This window comes from Saccopteryx bilineata, chromosome 3 (genome assembly GCF_036850765.1).
Source record: "Saccopteryx bilineata isolate mSacBil1 chromosome 3, mSacBil1_pri_phased_curated, whole genome shotgun sequence".
In the NCBI taxonomy this organism is placed as follows: Eukaryota; Metazoa; Chordata; class Mammalia; order Chiroptera; family Emballonuridae; genus Saccopteryx; species Saccopteryx bilineata.
This window is the reverse complement of record NC_089492.1, coordinates 213,685,678-213,709,317: the sequence shown is the minus strand read 5'-3', so window position 1 is coordinate 213,709,317 and position 23,640 is coordinate 213,685,678. Positions and strand designations below refer to the sequence as shown.

At 37.4% G+C, this 23,640-nt stretch overlaps 1 protein-coding gene across 1 annotated transcript in view; it reads right to left on the bottom strand.

Annotated features, from left to right (window-relative positions):
- COL24A1 (collagen type XXIV alpha 1 chain) overlaps positions 1-23,640 on the bottom strand; it is a 367,011-nt gene that overhangs the window by 42,375 nt on the left and 300,996 nt on the right. Inside the window, exons 47-52 of the mRNA XM_066264956.1 lie at positions 22,151-22,204; positions 20,914-21,021; positions 4,795-4,902; positions 2,723-2,830; positions 2,577-2,630; positions 1,418-1,480 (exon numbers count right to left, since the gene is read on the bottom strand). Of these exons, the coding sequence (XP_066121053.1) occupies positions 1,418-1,480; positions 2,577-2,630; positions 2,723-2,830; positions 4,795-4,902; positions 20,914-21,021; positions 22,151-22,204 (495 nt within the window). The remainder of the gene's footprint in view (positions 1-1,417; positions 1,481-2,576; positions 2,631-2,722; positions 2,831-4,794; positions 4,903-20,913; positions 21,022-22,150; positions 22,205-23,640) is intronic.

The following is a 23,640-nucleotide window of genomic DNA, read 5'->3' as shown; positions in this document are numbered from 1 at the left end:
AAATTAGTATTTATGAATTAGTTACCAGAACTTAACTATTGGTGAGCTGACAAAATTTCTGAAGGCGCAAAGCAAGATAGTTCAGACCTTGGACTACAGATATCCAACACTTGGTAAGACTCTGCTTACCAAGCAGAGTCTGATGCTAGGCAGGCAGCCAACTTCTCTTTAATAATACCAAAAAAGAAGTCAATTGAGAACTTAACAGAATTAGAATGAATGGATTTTAATTAGGGGGAACTTAATATATGTAAGAACTTAGAGCAATATTTATCATAGAGAAGCCTATCATATAACCCACTTGTGGATAGTCAAGAATTGGACCTTGCATAAAAATACCAACTTTCCTTGGTTCTTCAGAAATCATAAAATTAACTAATAAATCTGCACCTGAAGAAATGTTGAGAAAGGTCTTTAAATAAACATTTTCCGTGACAACATGGCTCTTTGTATTATTGAAAAGAATGTGTTTTAAGAGTTAGGAAGAGGTGTAGAATTTCAAATTTTTTACTTTTGATTTAATATGCTGCACAAGACAGTGTTTTTCAGTTGTTAAGTTCTTCAAGATTCCTTTCTCCTGCATCCGAATTGCTTTTCTACCTTCTTTTCTCTGCCCACTCTCTCCACCCCTGCCCCAGCAGCTACTGTAAGTCATACAGGTACTCTAGTACCACAGTCAAGCACTGTTTGGCGTTTTAAAGCTTTTTATTTTCTTTTCAGTTTTTATAGATCATCTCATTAATTAGAGGACTATGGTTAATAAAAAAACCCCCTAAAAATCAATAAAGCAAAAAAAAGGGGGGAGGGGGAAAGAACCCCAAACAAACCAATAATCAGTGGCTATTAATAGCTTCTCTGTCCTGCTTATATTTTTTACGGTTTGCAATTACAGGCACTAAACAGCAAACAGCAAATTGGAGTTTTTCAGACCTTGATCTTTGCAACTCTTTAAGCAGTTCCTCATCACTCTCTGGGGATACCCACCCTGTGCTGGGAAACACAGCTATCAGGAAATATTTTTCAAAGTGTGGTCTGAGAAGCTCTGGCCATAAGCAAGCGTCCTCCAGGTGGTGCATGGGGGTGGTCTCTGTTTGTATTAATGCTTATAACACCGCTTTATGTTTTTGTTCCTAGTGTGAGTTAATAAATGCATTATCCAGTATTCACATTAATTCTGATTTTTTTTTTTAAAGTGAGAACTGGAAAGTGTGGGTGGTCCATGGGATCTTTTGCTCAATCTAATATGTAAAGTAAAACAGGTTAAGAACCTCTGTGTGTGCTCTAGCGAGTTTCTATCTTAAAGTCATTTTATTAAGTCATTAATTTGGAGTATATTAATTTTAGAGTTCTTAAACTCAATTCCTATAATCAGCAAAGAATCACAATTTCTGTGCAGACAGAAAGATTTTACACTTACTCTCTGTCCAATAGGACCTTTAGGGCCTGCTATTCCCACAACACCCGCATCTCCCTCAGGACCCTAGAAATTCAATAAAAAAACAAAAAGTCAAAATGTTTAGCTCTGTAGGAACAGTTTACAAATGAAATAATCAACATACCCAGAATTGCCTTTTAAAAAACCGAATGTGATAGTTAATGATGTACTTGCTGGAGTTATTTTGGAGGAATTGTACTCAAATCTGCAAATTTACTTTGAAATACACCTAAAGTGGACTGAGAGAGAAAGAGAGGGATGGATAGATGGACAGGTACACGATAAAGCAAGTAGAGTAAAATGTTAGTAGAAAAATGAAGGTGAAGGAACAAAAGCAATTTATTCACTAAAATTGCTAGGAAATACATAGTTACATAAATTTTATAATTAACATATTCAAAACTCAAATACATAACTGTACTAACTGACATTTGCAGTTTAAAAAATAAAAGCTGTAGCTTGGACCCAAGGTCACTGGCTCGAGCAAGAGGTTACTCAGTCTGCTGAAGGCCCACGGTCAAGGCACATATGAGAAAGCAGTCAATGAACATCTAAGTTGTTGCAACGAAAAACTAATGATGGATGCTTCTCATCTCTCTCCGTTCCTGTCTGTCTATCCCTTTCTCTGACTCTGTCTCTGTAAAAAAAAATAAAAATAAAAAAAATAAAAGCTGGCCCTAGCTGGTTGGCTCAGCGACAGAGCGTCAGCCTGGCGTGTGGAACTCCTGGGTTTGTTTCCTGGTCAGAGCACACAGGAGAGACCATCTGCTTCTCCACCCCTCCCCATTTCTCTTTTTCTCTCTCTTCCCCTCCTGCAGCATGGCTGGAATGGTTTGAGAAAGTTGGCTCTGGGCACTGAGGATGGCTCCATAGCCTTTCCTCAGGCACTAAAATAGCTCGGTTGCCTGAGCAACAGCTGTGCTGGGCAGAGCACAGACCTGTAGAGGGCTTGCTGGTGGGGGGGGGCATGCAGGAGCTTGTCTGTCTGCCTCCCCATTTCTCACTTAATATAAATAAGTAAGTAAGTAAGTAAGTAAATAAATAAATAAATAAAAGCTCAAGTCAGAGACTAAATATTGGTATTTCAACATCTTTTTTTCCTACATAGCTCGAAGACTAGCAAAAAATTGTGTGAACATACTTTGGGGCCTGGAAATCCTTGGAAACCTGTCAAACCTTGAACACCATGTTCTCCCTGCAATGTGAACACATATGATGATGATTATTGTACATTAGCATTCTAGGCTGTAGAGTAAGTGCTTAGAGAATTTCTGAGTTGGTACATACAGGCTGCCCTTTCAGGCCAGGCTCTCCACTTTGTCCTTGATCACCTTGCGCTCCTTGGTGACCCCTTTTACCTTGAATTCCAGGTTCACCGGGTAGACCTCGTTCACCCTGTAGACAGGAGAATAAAGGTAATCTTGACTTAAGAACCTAAAGAAGCCTGGCTGGGCGGTGGCACAGTGAATAGAGTGCTGTACTGAGATGCGGAAAACCCAGGTTCGAGACCCCAAGGTCTCCACCTTGAGCAAGGGCTCATCTGGTTTGAGCAAAAGCTCATCAGCTTGAGCCCAAGGTCGCTGGCTTGAGCAAGAGGTTACTCATTCTGCTTAAGGCCCATGGTCAAGGCACGTATGAGAAAGCAATCAATGAACAATTAAGGTGTTGCAATGCGCAATGGAAAATCTGATGATTGATGCTTCTCATCTCTCTCCGTTTCTGTCTGTCCCTATCTATCCCTCTCTCTGTTTCTGTTAAAAAAAAAAAAGAACCTAAAAAATTGGCTTTTAAATGAAAGCCAATATAGGCCCATCCTTAGGCACAGAACAATGCATGGAAAATCAAATTCTGCATGGTCATCCTCCCAACGAATATTTTCCACACAAGTAATATTTGATTATTATAAACAAGAAACAAGAAGCATAGCAGTGGGGAAGGAAAAATACAGAGACTGTAGTCTTAACTGTGGAAAGTGGATGAAAGAGATTCCTACAAAACTAGGAGGCTAGTAGGGCTATTGTGAGAATGGTGAAGGTGTGGTCTTTGTGTGTGGGGTGTCTGGATGTGATAAAACTTGTATTTTATTTGAATTGATATTACTTTTCTGTGTTTTCTTTATTATACAAAGATTTCAGCTATCTGATACCAGAAACAGAGAAGTCTCCTGAAGTGTGAACTCTAGTTTTTGCCCTGGTAATTGTTTCATCATTAAAAAATGTCCATTATCTGTTTTCTACGGTTATTTTTCTATTAACCCACTTTACCCCTTCAAATTTCACTTTAAAGATATATTTAATCACCATTATTTTATTTTTGAATGAATTATTTTTAAATTTTATTTTTATTTTGTTCTTAAAATGAGAGTTGTGATAGCTTTCACACCACTTCTAAAAATAAACTTAGGAATCAGGTAGAGTTTAGAGACAGTTTAATGAAAACATGACACTTGGTAGACATTAACTGAAGATTCTTGAAGATTGGAAAATTATCATTCACTGTCTTGAGATGAGGATAGAGGACTAGGACTTGACAAATATGTGTTTTTACTTCAGATTCACACAATAAGAGGTACAGATCTTTCTTATTTCTTTTGCTACTTTCAGCATTTGCTCAGCTATGTTGAGTTTTAATGGAAAGAGATATTTATGGTACAAACATTAACAGGAGGTTCAAATTGTAAACAGTAAGCATCTGGGTCATCATTTTCAGTTTACCTGTATGGGTCAGAATATGCGCAAATTCTTTAGAAGTGAAACTGTGAAAATCAAATTAAGGGGTAAATATAATGAGGGTGCCAATGACTTAATCGTAGGCTTTTATGAAATAGTTTTATTGCGGCCAATTCTGCATTGAAATATTTCTAAGAGACGTTTGTTTGGAAAGCCTATTGATGTATGACAGTACTCAATGAATAATGTAAGAGTTAATTAATGTCACTTTGACTCTAACAAATAATCTATACTCTTATCAGATTTATTAATTGGTTGGTTAGGTTCAGACTTAGAGGAACAGAAAGCATAGCTGATAAAGTATGTATCTGGAAGTAAATAAGATTTTTTTGCTTAGGTGGAGAAAATGATACAGGGAGGAAAAAAAAAACACCCCAAAATGGGTCAAAGAGCAATTTTTAAAGCATTTCAGTTCTGGATTAATGGGTTGTTTTGGCAAATTACATGTATTGTAGTTACCTTGAGAGGTGGACATGTCAAGTCTACACACTTCTTTCTTCCTCATGTGTTTTTATTATGTTAATTTCATTAAAAGCTATTACTTTACCATCCTGTGATCTGGCCAATGAACTCAGGACCAGTAAAGATGATTAATACCGCTCACCCACCAGAACAAAAACATTAAAGTACCTTTGGGCCTGAAACTCCTGGACCTCCTGGCAGGCCTGTAGAACCTTTTGCTCCTGGAGGACCTGGAGACCCAGCCAGTCCAGTTCTTCCTGGGCTGCCTCTGATGCCCTAGATAACATAAATAAGAAATGAAAACAGGCAGTTCCTAGAAAATCCATCCAGAGACTCAATATATGTAGGATGGGTTGGTCTTGTGAAGTGATGCTGTTCACACACTACCCAGGTTTGAAAGTTGGCTCAGCGGTAGAGCGTCGGCCTAGCGTGCAGAGGACCCGGGTTCGATTCCCGGCCAGGGCACATAGGAGAAGCGCCCATTTGCTTCTCCACCCCTCCGCCGCGCCTTCCTCTCTGTCTCTCTCTTCCCCTCCCGCAGCCAAGGCTCCATTGGAGCAAAGATGGCCCGGGTGCTGGGGATGGCTCTGTGGCCTCTGCCTCAGGCGCTAGAGTGGCTCTGGTCGCAACATGGCGATGCCCAGGATGGGCAGAGCATCGCCCCCTGGTGGGCAGAGCGTTGCCCCATGGTGGGCGTGCCGGGTGGATCCCGGTTGGGCGCATGCGGGAGTCTGTCTGACTGTCTCTCCCTGTTTCCAGCTTCAGAAAAATGCAAAAAAAAAAAAAGAAGGAAAGTTATCTTGGGCTTCCTTCCCAATTGAGTGAAATGTTTAAATAATGTTTGGCACACCTAAAATCTCTAATAATAATGTAATGGTTTTGCATTTTTAAAGTGAAAATACTGAAGCAGTACAACTTAAATCTTCTGATTTAAGTTGCCTATGTGTGAAATATAATTGTTGTATTCTAATATTTGTATTATTCTCTGATGTACATGACAAGTCTATAATTCTAATAACTGATTAATATCTCCTTAAGAAGAACATTCTGATGGATGTTAAATAGACTTACTGTGGAAATCATTTCTCAAAATATACATATATTGGCCCTGGCCGGTTGGCTCAGTGGTAGAGCGTCGGCCTGGCGTGCAGGAGTCCCGGGTTCGATTCCTGGCCAGGGCACACAGGAGAAGCGCCCATCTGCTTCTCCACCCTTCCCCCTCTCCTTCCTCTCTGTCTCTCTCTTCCCCTCCCGCAGCCAAGGCTCCATTGGAGCAAAGTTGGCCCAGGCGCTGAGGATGGCTCCATAGCCTCTGCCTCAGGAGCTAGAATGGCTCTGGTTGAAGCAGAGCAATGCCCCAGATGGGCAGAGCATCGCCCCCTGGTGGGCATGCTGGGTGGATCCTGGTCGGGCACATGCAGGAATCTGTCTGACTGCCTCCCCGTTTCCAGCTTCGGAAAAATACAATATATATATATATATATATATATATATATATATAGCATTATTATATTGTTTACCTGAAACTAACACAATGTTATATGTAAATTATATCTCAATAAAGAAGAAAAACTATTCTATTCCTCAATCACACATAATTCCAGAAAATTTACCACAAATAGTGCGATCAGGAATACAGTTAAATAAGTAAACAGTATTTCTTCAAGGCCAAACCTAAAATAACCTTGGCAAATTATGGTTTGCAATTCAAATCCAATGCATCACCTGTTTTTGTAGAGCTCGTGAGCTAAAAATAGTTTTCACATTTTTATGTGTTGAAAAAAATTAAAATAAGAATATTTCAAGACAGGATTATGGCATGAAATTAGAATTTCAGTTTTACTGAAACACGGCCATGTTCATTCATTGATGTACTTGTTCATGGCTGTTTCACACTGTTAGGCAGAGCTGAGTAGTTGTGGCGGAAACTGAATGGCACCCATCTCTTTGCACGCTGCCTGCTGCTCAGCACTTTGCAGTCATACAGTTATTACTTGACCGGGTTTCAAGTGGAACATATGTTGACTTACTGTGACATTTTATTTTATTTATTTTAGTACCAGTGCATATCAGTCACGTCAAAACAACAAAAGGGAAAAAAAAAGTGAACTTTGAGTGTTGTGTGTTTAAAGCACAGTAAAATGTAGATTATTTAATCAAATTCGATATTAGTGCTCTGTTTTTATTCAATTACTACAGTTGTGCTAAAAACAATAAAATATACATCATTTTAGGCCAAGCATTTGACATAATATTCCTACCTCAGAGGAATGTGACAGAAAAGTTAGGAAATTTAAAATGGAGTATCTTATCACAACAGAATTTCCCCACAAAAAAATGGAAATAAAGTTGCAATTAAAGTTAAGTTTTTGGATGGCTCATTTGTTATTCCAGCAAGAAAAAGTTGCTTCTTGATTTAATTAAAGTGTGTAGCAAAAATAAACTTGCTTAAGATCACTAGCCTTTTGGTATGAACAGTTGCTTAAAGTGTTGAGGACATTGGCATACCATCAGTAGTCTATTAAAAAAGAAAGAGAAAAACTTTTGAGCAGTTTACTTTGCCTCTTGATGAACTGATAGATTTTAGTATAGTAGTCACCCCTTATCCAAAAGGTATAGGCTCCAAAACCCTGAGTGGATGTCTAAAACTAGATAATACTGAACTCTATCTATTGTGTTTTTTTCTATACATATATACCTATAATGGCATTTAATTTATAAATTAGGCACAGTAAGGGACTAACAATAACTAATAGTGGAACAATTATAACAATAAACTATAATAAAAGTTACATGAATGTGGTCTTTCTCAAAATACCTTTTTTGTATTATACTCACCTTTTTACTTAAATGCAGCACTTTATGGCTTCCCTTGAGCATATGTGAATTGCCAGCATCTCTATGCTTGTGCTTTGGAGCCATTAAGTAAAATAAAGGGAGTCTGAACATAAGCACTGCTGTACCCAACAGTAGATTTGTGGGTTGTCTTGCAAGGTCTTAGGAATGTTATACAAGTAAGTGATGCCATAGAGAGAGGACATGGATCACATGACAGATTATGCTAGATGATTTTAGGAGACCTCAACATTCCAGAATTCTAAAATAGTACCACTTCATCTCACTTTACTAGAAATTTTAGATAATTTTCAGACCTTCATTCTCCAACAGAAATAAAGAATGTATCTTTCAGGTGATACATGGACAATGGATATTTAGATACTGTTGAACACTCCTGAAGTCAATAGGTATTTTTACTGTGCTATCAGGAATGTAACACAGTGAATATGCTCCAAGTTATTAACTGTTGATGCTGGTTTCTTAGAGAGAAATTTGAGGACAGAAGCAGAGTGTTTTGTACAAAGTTCCAGACAATGTTTCATACATGTAGAGAACAAACATTTTTTATTATAAATACACAGATGGATGAGTAATTTTGCTTTCAAGAGAAACAGATGTTAATCCCTAGGCATACTTTCCAGTGTCTTAGAAATGATTTGACCAAATCCCATCAGCAAAGGTTAAGTCCTTCTAAGCAAATTAAAAATAAATAAAATAAAATCACAATTAATTTGTTTAGAGATACTGAAAACAATCAACAATTTTACCTAAGTTTTAAGAAAGTCAAAAGAATGATAAGAGTTCATAATGTTTCCATTTGTATAATTGCCTTAGGTTTCCATTATCCTTAGATATAAGCCAAACAGCCTGCTTAAATTTGTTTGTCTAGCCCTGGCCGGTTGGCTCAGCGGTAGATCGTAGATCGTCGGCCTGGCGTGCAGAAGTCCCGGGTTGGATTCCCGGCCAGGGCACACAGGAGAAGGGCCCATCTGCTTCTCCACCCCTCCCCCTCTCCTTCCTCTCTGTCTCTCTCTTCCTCTCCCGCAGTGAGGCTCCATTGGAGCAAAGATGGCCCGGGCGCTGGGGATGGCTCCTTGGCCTCTGCCCCAGGAGCTAGAGTGGCCCTGGTCGGGACATAGCGATGCCCCGAAGGGGCAGAGCATCCCCCCTGGTGGGCAGAGCGTCGCCAGGTGGATCCCAGTCAGGCGCATGCGGGAGTCTGTCTGCCTGTCTATCCCCGTTTCCAGCTTCAGAAAAATACAAAAAAAAAAAAAAAAATTGTTTGTCTACTGAGATATAGCTGACATATAGTATAGTGTGTAAGTTTAGGTGTATAATGTGTTGATTTGAGGCATTTATATTTTGCAATATGATTAATACTGTGGCTTAGTTAATAACTTTATCATGTTATATATTTAATATTTCTTTTTTTTGGTTTGTTTTTAAACAGTTATGATTTGGTTTCTCAGTATCTTTGAAACTTATAATACAGTATTATTGACTATTATTACTGTGTTGTGCATAAGCTCTCCAGAGCTTATTTATGTACAAGTTGTAAATTTGTACCCTTAAATTGGTTTTGAATCCTACAAGGAAGTTTTGACAAGACTGAAACTGATGACTGCTTAAGGCTTGGATTCTAAGGAAACACATTTGGATCGGTAATGACAACAGCAGCAACAACATCAATCAACCACAGGAGTTACTCCTTATTGAGTGTCTTCCATATATCAGAAACTATGATGGTAATATCATTGAATTGTCTTATTTATCTGATGTCAATTAAGGAAAGGAGATGGAGTTGCCTTTTACTTTGAGTTCTCTGTGGGGAAAGAAAAGAATAATTTAATATAAATTTGCCTTCATTTTGGAACCGAATGGAAAGATCTGGGAAGGGAAATAGAGCTATGTGTACAAATTTGGAAGACAGATACTGAGACAGATTTTGGAATAATGACTGGTTTGTATACAATAGTAAAATACAGCAAAGAGAATGTCACTATGTTATTCCCCAGACATCTTGATTTAGTTACTTTTTATCATTATGATTAAAACAGATACATACATTGAGAAATAAGGAAGAAAAAATAGTTTATAACAGGCAACAATAGAAATCCACATTTTAAAAAGTATTAGCAAAAGAATGTTACCTTAAAAATTCTGTTTAGTGAAATGATAAATACTTTGATGTTAAATTGATTGATTTTTTTCTCAACAATAGAATGATAAATTTAAAAGTTGATGTTTTGCTTTAAAATACTATACCATTGAAATTACCAGAAAAAGTTTTTCCCTTCCCTACTACCAAGAACTCTCTGTGCTCATAGCATCATGCTGGTATAGTTACTGTGAGAATATAGTAATTAAAATTATTTTAATTTTACTTTCTACAGTACAAAAAATAACTATAATGCCCTGAAGTTTTTTTTACATTATTAGGCAACATATATACTGTATTTTTGGTTAAGCGAGCAAACCAGTGAGTTATAAAAGTAATACCTTGCTTCCTTTACTCCAAGCTACTAAAAACACTTCTGTTTAAGTAGGAATTTCTCATTTTATTTGGTTTACTAAATATATCCCTCTTAGGAAAGAAATGGCTGTTTAAAAATATGTGGGATAGTAATTATTAGGTGATTATAGGCAAGGCTACATTATACATAAATAATGTAGCATTTATACATTTTCCTACAGTGCCAATCATAACTAATGTGGCTGAATGCTAGAAATAAGATTTATGAATGAGCTACATACTAAAGTTAGGAGGTAAATTTAGTTTTGACTTTCTAAACATATTAAAGCTATGGATGCAGAACAGGGTTGAGGTAAGTCTTAAGGTAGTGAAGACAGGTCTGCTTGACTTAGGTCCATTCCTAAGAATATACAAAACTGACTTGTTCAGTCTTAATGAATATAGACATTTCAACATGGTATTATCTCACAGAAATTATTTACACATTTCCATTAAAACTACTGATAGTTTGTCAATCCTGTGGAATGGACACTGCAAATGGCACTACATATAATATTTGACAAAATTAGTATATCATAAAATCTCCTTTACCCAGGTCTTAACTCATAACTGCAGGACTAACAGGGACTGAAAGAGGATAATCATCTATACTTTGGCTCTTAGACATGTCCAGGTTTACATCACTATAAAAAATTAAATGTCCACATTTTATTTCAAAAATAACAAATCTATCTCCAGACTATCTTATTTGATCCTCCATTAATCCTATAAATATGCCCAACTCTTTGTGACTGCAGGATTTTTCATTTTAGTTTCTGTTGGGCAAATGAGTTTGTAAAATTTGTGTTTTTTGAGTGCTCAGTTTTATTGTTAAAAATGGCACTGCCAGCCTGACCAGGTGGTGGTGCAGTGGATAGAGCATCGGACTGGGATGCGGAAGGACCCAGGTTCGAGACCCCGAGGTCGCCAGCTTGAGCGCGGGCTCATCTGGCTTGAGCAAAGAGCTCACCAGCTTGGACCCAAGGTCGCTGGCTCCAACAGGGGGTTACTCGGTCTGCTGAAGGCCCACGGTCAAGGCACATGTGAGAAAGCAATCAATGAACAACTAAGAAGTCGCAACGCGCAACGAGAAACTGATGATTGATGCTTCTCATCTCTCTCCATTCTTGTCTGTCTGCCCCTGTCTATCTCTGCCTCTGTAAAAAAAAAAAAAAAAAAAAAAAAATGGCACTGCCATGTGAATGGCGCTGCCCAGGTGAAACTGCTAATTACCTTCCTGCTTGGGAAGGGCCATTGTTATGCTAATGTTTTCTGGAGGAGAGGATTTTGGTGCCAAAGAAGTTTTAAAAAGGAAGGAGCAGGAGAGAAGAGGAAGGAAGCCATTTTTTAAAGGCGAAAGAAGCCAAGATGGCAGGGTGCTGAGGAAGAAGCAAGTTGTGCAGAGAAAGAGGTGTGCAGATGGGGAACCAGAGGTGACTGAGACCTGTGGGGGCCTTTGATTCTAGGAAAAACCAGGTGAGTCAGTGGCTTTGGGAGCCCTGAATGGAAAGGGAAGTGTTCTCCCGCTGTGTGTTTACTCGCTGGTCAGTTGCGAGGCTAGAATAAAGGAATGGCTCACCATTTTTTGGCTCCACTGATTCTTTACCATCTGCCCAAATCTAATGGGAACCTGCATGTGAATGGCCACGACAGCTGCGACTACTGGCCATACCATGACTATGTTATGTTCTTCCCTCGTGCTTTATATACTTGGCTCAGTCTTACCTTTAGCCTTCAGTTGAAGTATAACCTTTTCAGTAAGGCCTCTGTAGTCTGCTTCATCCTATGTTTCCCATTATGTTCTACATCAAAACTCTATTTCATTCATAGTACCATCATTCAAGATTAACTAATTTATTTATAGACTTCCATTGAATTATTTGGTTGATCGATATTAAATCATTTTGGGGGGGCAAAAGTAGTCAAATGTCAGCAATTTCTTGCTGTTTCATGTGTGTTCCATGAGGGCAGTTCTTTGCCCGTCTTGTTCACTGACATATTCCCTCCTTCTAGCTCACATTAGGCACTAAACAAATATTTGTTGAAGAATGAATAAATGTTAGCTTAACCATGAACTCTGAGTATTAAAAAATGATAACTCAATAAGTCCATGCAGTGTACTAAGCATTTCACATACAATATCTCATTTGATTCTCATAAGGAAAAACACCATATAAATAATGTATTATTAAAACTGGAGATATTGGAGTTCATGCTGCCTGTCACCATTTCAGCCAAATAAGTAGAGAGAGGGACTGAATCCTTTAGTTTATGGGCACTTTATTCAGATGGCTCATGATCTGAGGAGACAGAGGTTGTATTCCTAAAGACATCTCCCTTCTTATCCTGAGTCAACCTTTTTATAATGGGAAGAAAAGGGTAGGTAACTGTTTTGGAATTTCAAGGAGAGGTAATCAGATTATAGTAAAAGTTAATTGGATCACAGCAAGCATAAGCTTTGCTTGCAGAACCCTGGGGCACAAAAGTAGACTACTTGCAGATCTCATTAAGTCCTGTGGGCTCTCAGGCATCCCAGCTCCTGGAATAAAGCCTCTATCTGCATTACCCACTAAACACATTGACCATATAACCAAAGTCACCATTACTCACCATTACTCAAGCTAAAATTTTAACTCTTGAGTTCCCCCTATCATTATTGTGCTTATTTTAGAGATAATGCTTCAAATTCTAAGTAGCTAACACATGTTAATTTTAAACTCAGGTCTCCAAAGTCACAGTTATTATGCAAAGAACATTCTTCAAATATTTATTGAGCTTCTTCTATGGGTCTGACACTGTGCTAGCTGCTAAGAATACAAAGATGAATAAAACACAATCCCAATTCTACAAGAGTTTATGATTTCTCGGGGAAGAAAGATATAAAGAAAAGTAACCAGAAACCATACTATCTAGGATCTGATGGAAGCAGTGTACAGTGTACAGAAGACCAGAGGAGGGATGCTTAACTCTGAGTACAGAGTCCAAGGACGACTGCCTGAAAAAAGGGGACAGTGCAGTTCAGTCCTGAAAGGTCAAATGTTGTTCATTCTAAAGTTAGAGGGAAAGACTGAAGAACTTTACAAGCAGAGGGAATACAATATGTGAACAAGGACATGAAAGTGAGAGGAACAAACAGAATTTGGGGGATGTCTAAGTAATTAAGCATAGTACTTGAAGGAGTATAGCACAGAGATTAAGAACACACGCTCTGAATCTAGATAGCATGATTTTGAATTCTGGCTCTATTCTTTGTTCTCTGTGTGACTTTGCTCGTTACTTACCTCTCTGATTTCCAGCTTCTTTTTCTGTAAAGTGGAGATACTAGGTTTACCTACTTCATGGGGATTTTGTGAAGATTAAATACATATTCAACTGACACATAATGAGCATTCAATAATTGTTAGTTATTACGACTGAAATGCACAGCACATGTGAGAAGAAAGATAGACTATAAAACTTGATATGTAAACAGAGGCCAGATTATGAAGGAACAGCATTCTACAAAGAGTATGAACTTGATTGGATTGAGTAGAAGTAATTGAAGATTCAACTATGAAAATAAATCCTTTTAGCAACTCTTTCATTTTGTTGCTAATAAGCAGCCAAATAGACTGAGTTTCACCTGATCTGGAAGAGTTCCTAATGAGCAGAAAATGGGACAAAACAAACAACAGGGGGAGAAGAGGTAGAAGGCAGTAATCAAGATAAGCTATAACTGGACAATTAATCTCTTAAGAATCAAGAGTTGACAAATACTGAGAAGAAATAAATGTATATTCTTGGAAACAGAAGTTTCTTTAGGGTGACTGCTCACAGACCAGGGACACAGCCCACACAGGTGGCAGAGCTGCTGGGTTTCTAATAGAAGCTCCCACGGTGGTCCTGCTATTCTACGCTTGGATTATGAGTGGACTGATGAAGTGTGTTTTTCCTTCTTATACTGGACACAATCCACAAGTAGAAAACTCAAAACTTTCAATGTTCTTTTAGGACAAGCATCTCATTTGAGACACACAAGCCTGTGTTCACAAATTGCAAAGTCAAGACTGAAAGGCCTTGACTTGTCCTAAAGCAAATTGTTAGTTTCGTTTCTTTTCCTCCTCCCAAGAACCATTTTTATTAGCTGCAGCAATAAAAAAAATAAAAACACTGGTAAGCCTTCATTTTGATGACAAGTGGATTTATGATCTTTGCAGAGAAAAGTTGTTTTCCTTTCTCATAAATGATTGAGGTGCTATGCCTGTACAGGAGTCCAACTCAATGAAAGCAGCATGTAGACTCATTTACTACAGATGTGCTAAGTTGACGAGTCTCAAAACACTCATTTGTAGAAAAAGAAATTCACACAAGCAACTGTGTACCTCCCTAATACTGTCCTTCGGTTATAGTCATGTAATCTTGAAAAAAACATTGAAACTACAAAGTGAATATGCCAGGAATGTTTTAACTCTTTGGCCCTATCAAACAACAACAACAACAAAATAAACAAAAAAAAACAAAACAAAAAACCAAAACCAAAACCAAAACCAAAAAAACCCCCTCCAATAATAGAATAAAAAACAAAGAACATTGTTTAGGAAAATCAGGCAGTTGCATAATGCTAGAAATCCCAGAACAAATATTTTTCTCAGTAGAAAAATCTAGTAGTCTCTAAAGGTAAGCCAAAAAAACATGGTGCCAAGATTTATTTAAAAATAAATAAATAAATAAATAAATAAATAAATACCAGTGGAAAGATGTCCTTATCCTTCCTTAAAAATATTTCAAAGAGGCCCTGGCCGGTTGGCTCAGCGGTAGAGCGTCGGCCTGGCGTGCGGGAGTCCCGGGTTCGATTCCCGGCCAGGGCACACAGAAGCACCCATCTGCTTCTCCACCCCTCCCCCTCTCCTTCCTCTCTGTCTCTCTCTTCCCGTCCCGCAGCCGAGGCTCCATTGGAGCAAGGATGGCCCGGGCGCTGGGGATGGCTCCGTGGCCTCTGCCTCAGGCGCTGGAGGGGCTCTGGACGTGGCAGAGCGACACCCGAGAGGGGCAGGGCATCGCCCCCTGGTGGGCATGCCAGGTGGATCCCGGTCGGGCGCATGTGGGAGTCTGTGTGACTACCTCCCTGTTTCCAGCTTCGGAAAAATTAAAGATTAAAAAAAAAATTTTTTTTTTCAAAGAATTTCCTAGTATTTAGAGACTATTACTCTCTAAATCGGTGTCAGGTAATTTTTGGCTGAGAGATCCATGAACGCTACATATTTTAAAATGTAATTCCATGAGAGCCATACAACGACCGTGCACGTTACACATTATCCAATAAAAATTTGGTGTTGTTCCGGAGGACATTTGTGATTGGCTCCAGCCACCCACAACCATGAACATGAGCGGTAGGAAGTGAATGGATTGTAATACATGAGAATGTTTAATATTGTTAATGTTATTATTATTTTTTATTAAAGATTTGTCTGCAAGGCAGATGCAGCCATCAAGAGAGTCACATCTGGCTCGCAAGCCATAGGTTCTTGACCCTTGCTCTAAATGAAGTAGCTTTTCTATTAACATGTAGGTTTTAGATGTAATTATCTTACAAATTATTCCTTCATGACCAGTTGAGCCATTGCTACCTATTTTCACTCAACAGACATTATCCTGCCTTCACAGAAAATATTCTACAGGGAGTGGGGACATTTGTAGAAAATATTTCCATATTCATAAATACCAAAGTAAACCGTGGGGTTAAAAGGAGAATTCCTCAAGGGAAAAGTTATTTTGTTTTTATTTTGATGACTATAAAACACTTCAGTGCTTAATGACATCCTGTTATGCTAAGTATGCATGTAAAATTTTTCTAACTTATCCTTACAAAAAGCTAGAAAGAAATGATGATTTACCACCTGATAAATCATTGCCTACTAACTGTGATACAAGACACCATTCAATTTCGTGGCCTGAGAGGTACTCAACATTATTGTAATTTATTCTAATTTCTTTTTTTTTAAGATGGCTAAATTTAATTTCTTTCATCACAAAATTCAATGAGCCTTTTAATACTAGCCATATGTAAAGGGACATGGAGTTCAAAATCTGTGATTTAAAGCTATCCTCAACTAGGAGAACAATTTAGAAGATGGAGCTAGAATATGCAGGGTTTTTTTGTTTGTTTGTTTGTTTTTTCTGAAGCTGGAAACGGGGAGAGACAGTCAGACTCCCGCATGCGCCCGACCGGGATCCACCCGGCACGCCCACCAGGGGCGATGCTCTGCCCACTAGGGGGCGCTGTTCTGCCCCTCCGGGGCGTCGCTCTGCCAAGACCAGAGCCACTCTAGCGCCTGGGGCAGAGGCCAAGGAGCCAACCCCAGCGCCCGGGCCATCTTTGCTCCAATGGAGCCTTGGCTGCGGGAGGGGAAGAGAGAGACAGAGAGGAAGGAGGGGGGCGGTGGAGAAGCAAATGGGCGCTTCTCCTATGTGCCCTGGCCGGGAATTGAACCCGGGTCCCCCACACGCCAGGCGGACGCTCTACCGCTGAGCCAACCGGCCAGGGCCAGAATAGGCAGGTTTTGTCCTACCAATTTATATTCATTCTCCTTTCCCTTGATTATGTCTTCAATCTCTTCATCTCTACCAAGTTTTTCTAACATTTAAATGAGGCCAAGGTTCTCTCATTTAAAAATAGTTTATACCTGAATCTCAGTTTCTTCTCTAGTTATTGCTCTCCTTTCTCCTTCAGAGACAAATTTCTCCACTCAATTGTCTGAATATCTTGATTTTGTGCTTCATGCCTCCTCAAGCACTCTAATCTTGTGCCAGTCTCTACTCATCAAGTCAACTGCTTATTTGCTAAAGTTATAAATGACCTTCAGATATGAAAATACAATGGTTATAATTTCATTTTACTAGCTTTCTATATTACTCAGGGTCCATACTGGCAAATACCAGAAACCAACCCTGGATAATTTAAGCAGAAATTTACTTAAAAGACAATGTTCATACAGTTACTGATAAACACGAAAAGGCAAGTTTGAGAAATAGATAGAATTAAAGGGAGGTTAGGCAGCCCAAATTTGTATACTGTGGGAACTGGAATGCTACTGGAAACTGAGTGCTACTGATCATACTGACACTGCCAACAGAACAAAATCTTCACTGTCACTGCCTCTGTGTATCAACTGCTTTCCAAATTATAACTGGTTAGGTTTAGGCCATGGGCCTACATCTTTGTTTCAAGGAGAGCCTAGGAGGTTAGAGTCTGGCATTTTTGACTCCTGTAGTAGACACTAGTCTCCCACCAAGACTCAAAAAAAAGAAAAGAGTTAACATAAATATTTCTAAACATAAATATGCTAAGTAGCCAAAACAACAAAAACAAAATTAATAAACAAATGCCCAACATACTCTTTCAGGATTATTAGATATACTATAGTTGATGATATGCTCCTTCTTGGAATATCCTTTCTCAAGTTTTTCTTAAGTTTTTTCTTATGTTCTTTTTCTCATTATCTATTATGACCATTTCATCTCAGTTTCCTTTGCAGTCTCTTCTTCCTTCTTTATCTGACTTCTGAATGATAGAATTCCCCACAGCTTGATTCTGTCCCTTCTTTCCATTGTTCACTTCATATTTTTTTGTTTGTTTGTTTGTTTTTCATTTGCTCCCTAGTCTGCTCACTGCCTCTTCTCTATCTTGCCACTTGTTTTGGAAACCTGATCTTCATGTACTGTCTGTATCACCTGGGTTCTCTTGTCCTCTGACTTCCAGTTGGGGTTGGCTAATGGGATGCACCACTAGGATACAGAAAGGTGGGACGAGAGAGAGGTGATATACCTATTTCTCCCATTTCTTCCAAGACTTGGGAGGATTACTTTCTGCTGGTGGCTGGATTACTTTCAATGATAGCTCCTGTGAGGTGCCCCTTTCCTAACAACTCTGCATCTCAGTTTGACTCTCAAGTTGACATTATTTCTTTCCTTTAACCTTTCAGCTTTAAGGGTGGTAACCAGTTTCTACTGTTGATATCTAAATTCCCCCAACATTCTATTATTAGCTCTCTTAACCCTATCGGCATTTCTCCAACAGTTTCTTCAAAATTCCAGTTGTATATACCACTTTCATCCATTAGTGCATTTTATGTTAATGACTGTCAAATTAATATTTGATCTCTCTGAGCTCTAGCATAGATTATCTAATTACCATCTTATTTCTACTTGCATAGCATAACCATATCCGTGAAATTTGGGCCTCTTTTAGTCTTTTTTTTTTTTTAAGTGATGGGCAATATAGTACACTGAGTTAGAAACTTGTGTAAGTTAGAGATGTGGAAGTTATCCTTGACACTTTTCTGCCTCCCTCACCTCCCATAATCAAATATCAAGTCCTGTTAAAGCTACCTGCTAAATACCACCATCCACTTCTTTCCATTTCTACTTCACCAGTCTAGTCTAAACCATGAACATATGTAGCCTGAAATACTCCAATAAATGGTCTTCTTATTAGTCTCTTGGATCTAATCTTTCCCCTTCTAACTCATTTTCCATAATGGGGTCACAGGGAATCCTTTAAAAATATAAAATTGGATATGTCCCTCCTAAGCTCAAACCTCAGTGGGTTCTTAATATCTTTGAATAATGCTCAATATCCTTAATATGTCTTTTAATATCCACCATCATGTGTGCCTTGTACACCTGAACAGAATTAAACTCTATCCCTCTACACCTTGCTCACTAAATTTTAGCCCCTAACTGTTCTTGTTATGGTTCTTCAAACACACAATGTTCTTCCTAGCTTTGCATATGCTGTTGTTTCTACTTAGAATGGTTCTTTCCTGCTCCCCAACACAAGTACTATTCTTAATTTACTAACTCTTGCTTATCACTTAATGTAATTTGTCCCTTTCTTCTTCCTCCCTTTTATAACGCCACTTTATATAATTGTAAATTATGTAAGGTATAACTGACATAAAGTTAATTGGCATAAAGAATATATCTAAGAAATCATTATTACAAGCAAAGTAATATATCCACCCCTGAAAAAGTGTTCCTCATCCTTTTGTAAGCCAACCTTCCCATGCCTCGCAACATGCACTCCCATCTCAGAAAAACCACTAATTTGCTTTCTGTCACTACAGATGACTTTACAATTTCTAGAATTTATATAAAAGTAGAATCACATGGTATGGGCCCTTTTTTTTTTGGTCTGCTTTATTTTCTTTTTAAACCCAGCATATCTCTTTTGAGGTGGAGTCAGGTGGTAGCATGTATCAATAGTAGATTTTTTTTTATTGCAAACTAGTATTTCATTGTACATATGCACCACAATTTATTTATCTATCCATCTTTTCATGGACATTTGAGTTGCTTCCAGTTTAGGCTATTATAAGGAAAGTAGCTAGAAATATTCACATACAAGTTTTTGTGTGGACACAAGCTTTCATTTTTCTTGGCTAGGAATAAAATGGCTGGGTCATACAAAGGGTATACGTTTAATGTTTTCAGATACTGCCAATATATAGGATTATTGACATCTTAATAGTATTGAGTCTTCTAATTCAACAACATAGACCATATAGCACTTATTTAAGGTCTTTAATTTTTGTCAATAATGTTTTATAGTTTTCAGTATACAGGTTGGCACATTTTTGAGGAGTCAGATTACACTCACTATTTTGATGGTATTATAAGAAATTTTTAAATGTCAATTTCTGATTGTTCATTTTTAGTATATATTGTTAGTATACAGAAATATAATTCAGTTTTGTATATTTATCTTGCACCCGACAACCTTCCTAAATTTACTTATTAGTTTTTTGTTTGCTTGCTTTTTAAAGATTTGAGCTCCTTTTAAGAGTGAGATCTCATACAAAAGTCCTCTTTTAACCAAACTGATGTCAATGCATAGGCCTATCTATTTTAATTAAAAACATTAGCCTGGCTGTCAAAGTTTTCTAGGCTGTAGCCTGATGCTCTGATATTCTGATATATTGCCTCTAAACCAAATAGAAACCATGTTAAGACTCTTCAATAACAGTCACCTTTTTAGATATAATTTAGACAGATACTTATTTCTAAAATAATTAAGTTGTTATATTTTTTAAACAAACGAAATAACTAATCATAATGGGATTGGGTTTAGGTACACTATCATGTTACATCTAATAAACAACTAGGATTAATTTATTTTTTAAGAAGAGAAAAACAGATAATCTTACACCAATAACAAAAATGTACAGGGTAAATTTTACTGGGTTCTTTTTTTTTTAAACCACCTTGGATAAACCTCATTGGCTACGGAACTGCCCCTGCACAAAGCTTTTACTGAGTTCTTGAAAGTATGTTGTTAATTATTCTATTTTGAGTGAAAATGACATAGAATAACAAAAATATCTTGATTAGGATGACATGAGGGGAGAGAAAAAGAGAAAAGGCTAAATAAAGATAAAATACGATTTTTAAATCTCTGATAAAATAAGGTAAATTTTTTATCAAAAAATGAGAGGGAATCTATATTATTGTATTATGACCAGATAAATAGAGAAAAAACATTCATACAATTTTTGCAAAGTCAAATATGAGGCTATAAAAGTAAAAGGAAAGTAATTTTTGGCGGAACCTGCCTTGAGGTACGGCAAGGCTTAAATGTTCTAAAGGTGACTTTTGATGAACTCAGAACCTAGCCAGGTTGGGTAGCCCCTAAAACTTTGCTTCTTTATGTCCTTATATACAAGATTTCATATGTGTAAAATGGCATATAAAAATACGCATTATTAGATATAAAATATCTAAGTGAATGTACCTTTTGATACTCTTTAGAAATCATACACACAATTCCAAAATAACTGTTAAAGAAATGACTGACTTAATTTGAGCCAATGTCAAAGCTAAGAAAGCCAAAATATCTACTGCCTAGCAAGGAGACACTATGCATAAAGAATAAAAAGCAAAGAAATATTCAGTTTACTCACAGGAAGTCCCTGTTTTCCTGGTAGCCCAACTTTCCCAGGATGTCCTGAAAGGCCTTCTGTTCCATGGTATCCTTGCAGGCCCTTTGGCCCAGGTAGGCCTGGAAGTCCCTTGGTAATTAAAAATTGCTTGGATTATAGAGAGATACTGTACAGATGATTAAATGACAAATACCTTTATATTTATGAGTGGGGTTTTTACATTTTTAATACCCTGTCCCAGTATAAAATTTCCTGTTTCTTGGATTCCTTAATGGTTTGCTATTTGAATTCAACAGGTCAGGTCACTGTCTTTAAATTTTTTGTAAACAAAAAAGCCAAGCTAATCAGCAATTTACTGAGTACCCTTTTCAGCTTTAATGTAATTCTTTGGTATTCTCATTGTGACAGTCCATACTTTATCCAGCTGTAGTGAAAAAATCAGCTATATGTACCTATCAGTTTAGGATATAGGCTGCCATTCACCATCTATAAAACCTCATATTATATTATTTTCCAAAGAAACAAATTATGGCTCTTTTTGTTGCCACTTTTAGATAATTGCATGACTCAAAAAAAGGTCTAACTATTTGTTTCTATTCTTGGGCAACTAGATTCTATATCTCTGATCTGTTTGTGTTATAATTTATGGTTATTTTCTCTATATTTTTGAACCAACACAGGTCACCCAAAGGAGGAATCTAGCCAGTGGCAAGGGAAGACCGACAGGAAATTCTTGCTAATAAGCCGGTCAATGCATATTTACCTGATTAGAAATGAAACTGATGGCTAAGGTAAAATTAATTTTGTTCTGTGATGAAAGAGTTAAAATTTTTTTTCTAAGACTGTCTATTCCATTTACCAGGAAAATAAGAGGTTGACTCCTTCAATTAAAATCCAGCTCATGTCTTTCTATTGATGCTTGAAGATCTCTGACCTTTGTCACCATTCTGTCATTGATTCCAAGTTCCCTGTTTTTTAGTAGTTTACCATCAGAGAGTAGCATGAGTCCACAGAGTGGGCTCCATAACACTGGAAAATAGCATACTTCAATTACAGAGACGTATATTTAAATAGCAAGCGTGGTTTTGAGCTAATGGTCATATTTTTTTCCCTCTGTGTTCCAGCATGAACTTAAAATTTTTTGAAGAATATCTTATTTATCCAATACTTGTCGTAATTGGTCCCAAACTTCTCTGCTTGCTAAAGTTGCCAATTCTATTAAGAAAAGCAAGAAAGATGCGAAAGGTTTGTTACTCACAGGAATCCCAGGTTTCCCAGAAGGACCAGGAACTCCTTTTTTTCCTTTCTGACCCTAAAAATGTAAACCACAGTTGTTAATTGATTGTAGTAAATTTAATTAAACTTAAGGCACAGAAAAGAACCCTGAGACCAGAATGCTCCACTATAGCAAGAACTACCACTAACTAGTTGTATATCTTTGGGACTGCCATTCAAATTTTAGGGGAGTCATTTTCTTCAATTCCAATTGGGACAATTTGATAAAATATATATAAATTTCCATCTAGCTCCAAATTCATGGTTTAAAAATATAAATAAGAGTTCTAAGAGGGAACTGAAAAGATTATTTAACAAAGGTCCCCATGTTCAGGCAGAGCTTTTGTCTCCCTATTGAGAGTGGCTAAGTACTTAATTCAGTAAACACTGAGCATTTTGCATCAGGGATTTTGTTATGTGTTGGGAATGCAAAGTCAAATCCCTGATCACAAGGTATTTACAATGTAGAAACAGACATGACCCAATAAGCCTAAAATGTGCTATCTGGAAGCATAGAGAAGAACATACTTGTGAATCAAAGAAAAGATATTTATTTCTCACAAACTATTTGTTTTTCCATGTGTGAGATGTTTTAAATTATAATTTATTCAGCAGCAACTGCTCTGCCAGGATAGTTAGAAACTTGACCATTGCAAATCATGCCATTATTCTGATGATATCTTAAAATTACTGTAAAAAGAAAAATGTGGAAAAGAGTGACCTAGTTCACAAATAAAAGAAAGAAGCATATGATTATTGCCATAGAGATTTCTCAGAAGCCATCAAAACTTCTCACACACAGGATAATTCCATCGAAATGCAAATCAGTTATGCAAATCTGAAGATAGTGTCAAATTCAATCTGACAACAGTAACAAAATAAATAATTTCACAAGACATTACATCTTCTGAAAATAAACTTAAACATTTTAAAAAGAAATAGCATATCTATTCACAGAGAAAAAGGCCATTTTATGTAAGAGATAAAAATCTAACTTAGAATTTGATAATAAAGAGTTATATGGATCAAGGGTTTGCCTTCAAACTCTGAAAACTATTTTATTTATCTTAAGAAGTCACTAATGTAAAGTCTTTCTAAGGGTAAGAAAACCAAAAAATATGATATTTGGTGACCTGGGTTTAGTGAAGTTTCTAGAACATACAATCCCTATAATATATATATCATAAAATACAGTGTGTCCGTAAAATCATGGTGCACTTTTGACTGGTCACAAGAAAGCAACAAAAGACGATAGAAATGTGAAATTTGCACCAAATAAAAGGAAAACTTTCCCAGTTTCATACCTATCCAGTGCAGTTCGATGTGGGCTCATGCACAGATTTTTTTTAGGGCTCCTTGGGTAGCTATCCCGTATAGCTTCTACAGAACCGTCACTGGCTGATGGCCTACCAGAACGGGGTTTCTCCACCAAACTGCCAGTTTCCTTCAACTGCTTATCCCACCGAGTAATGT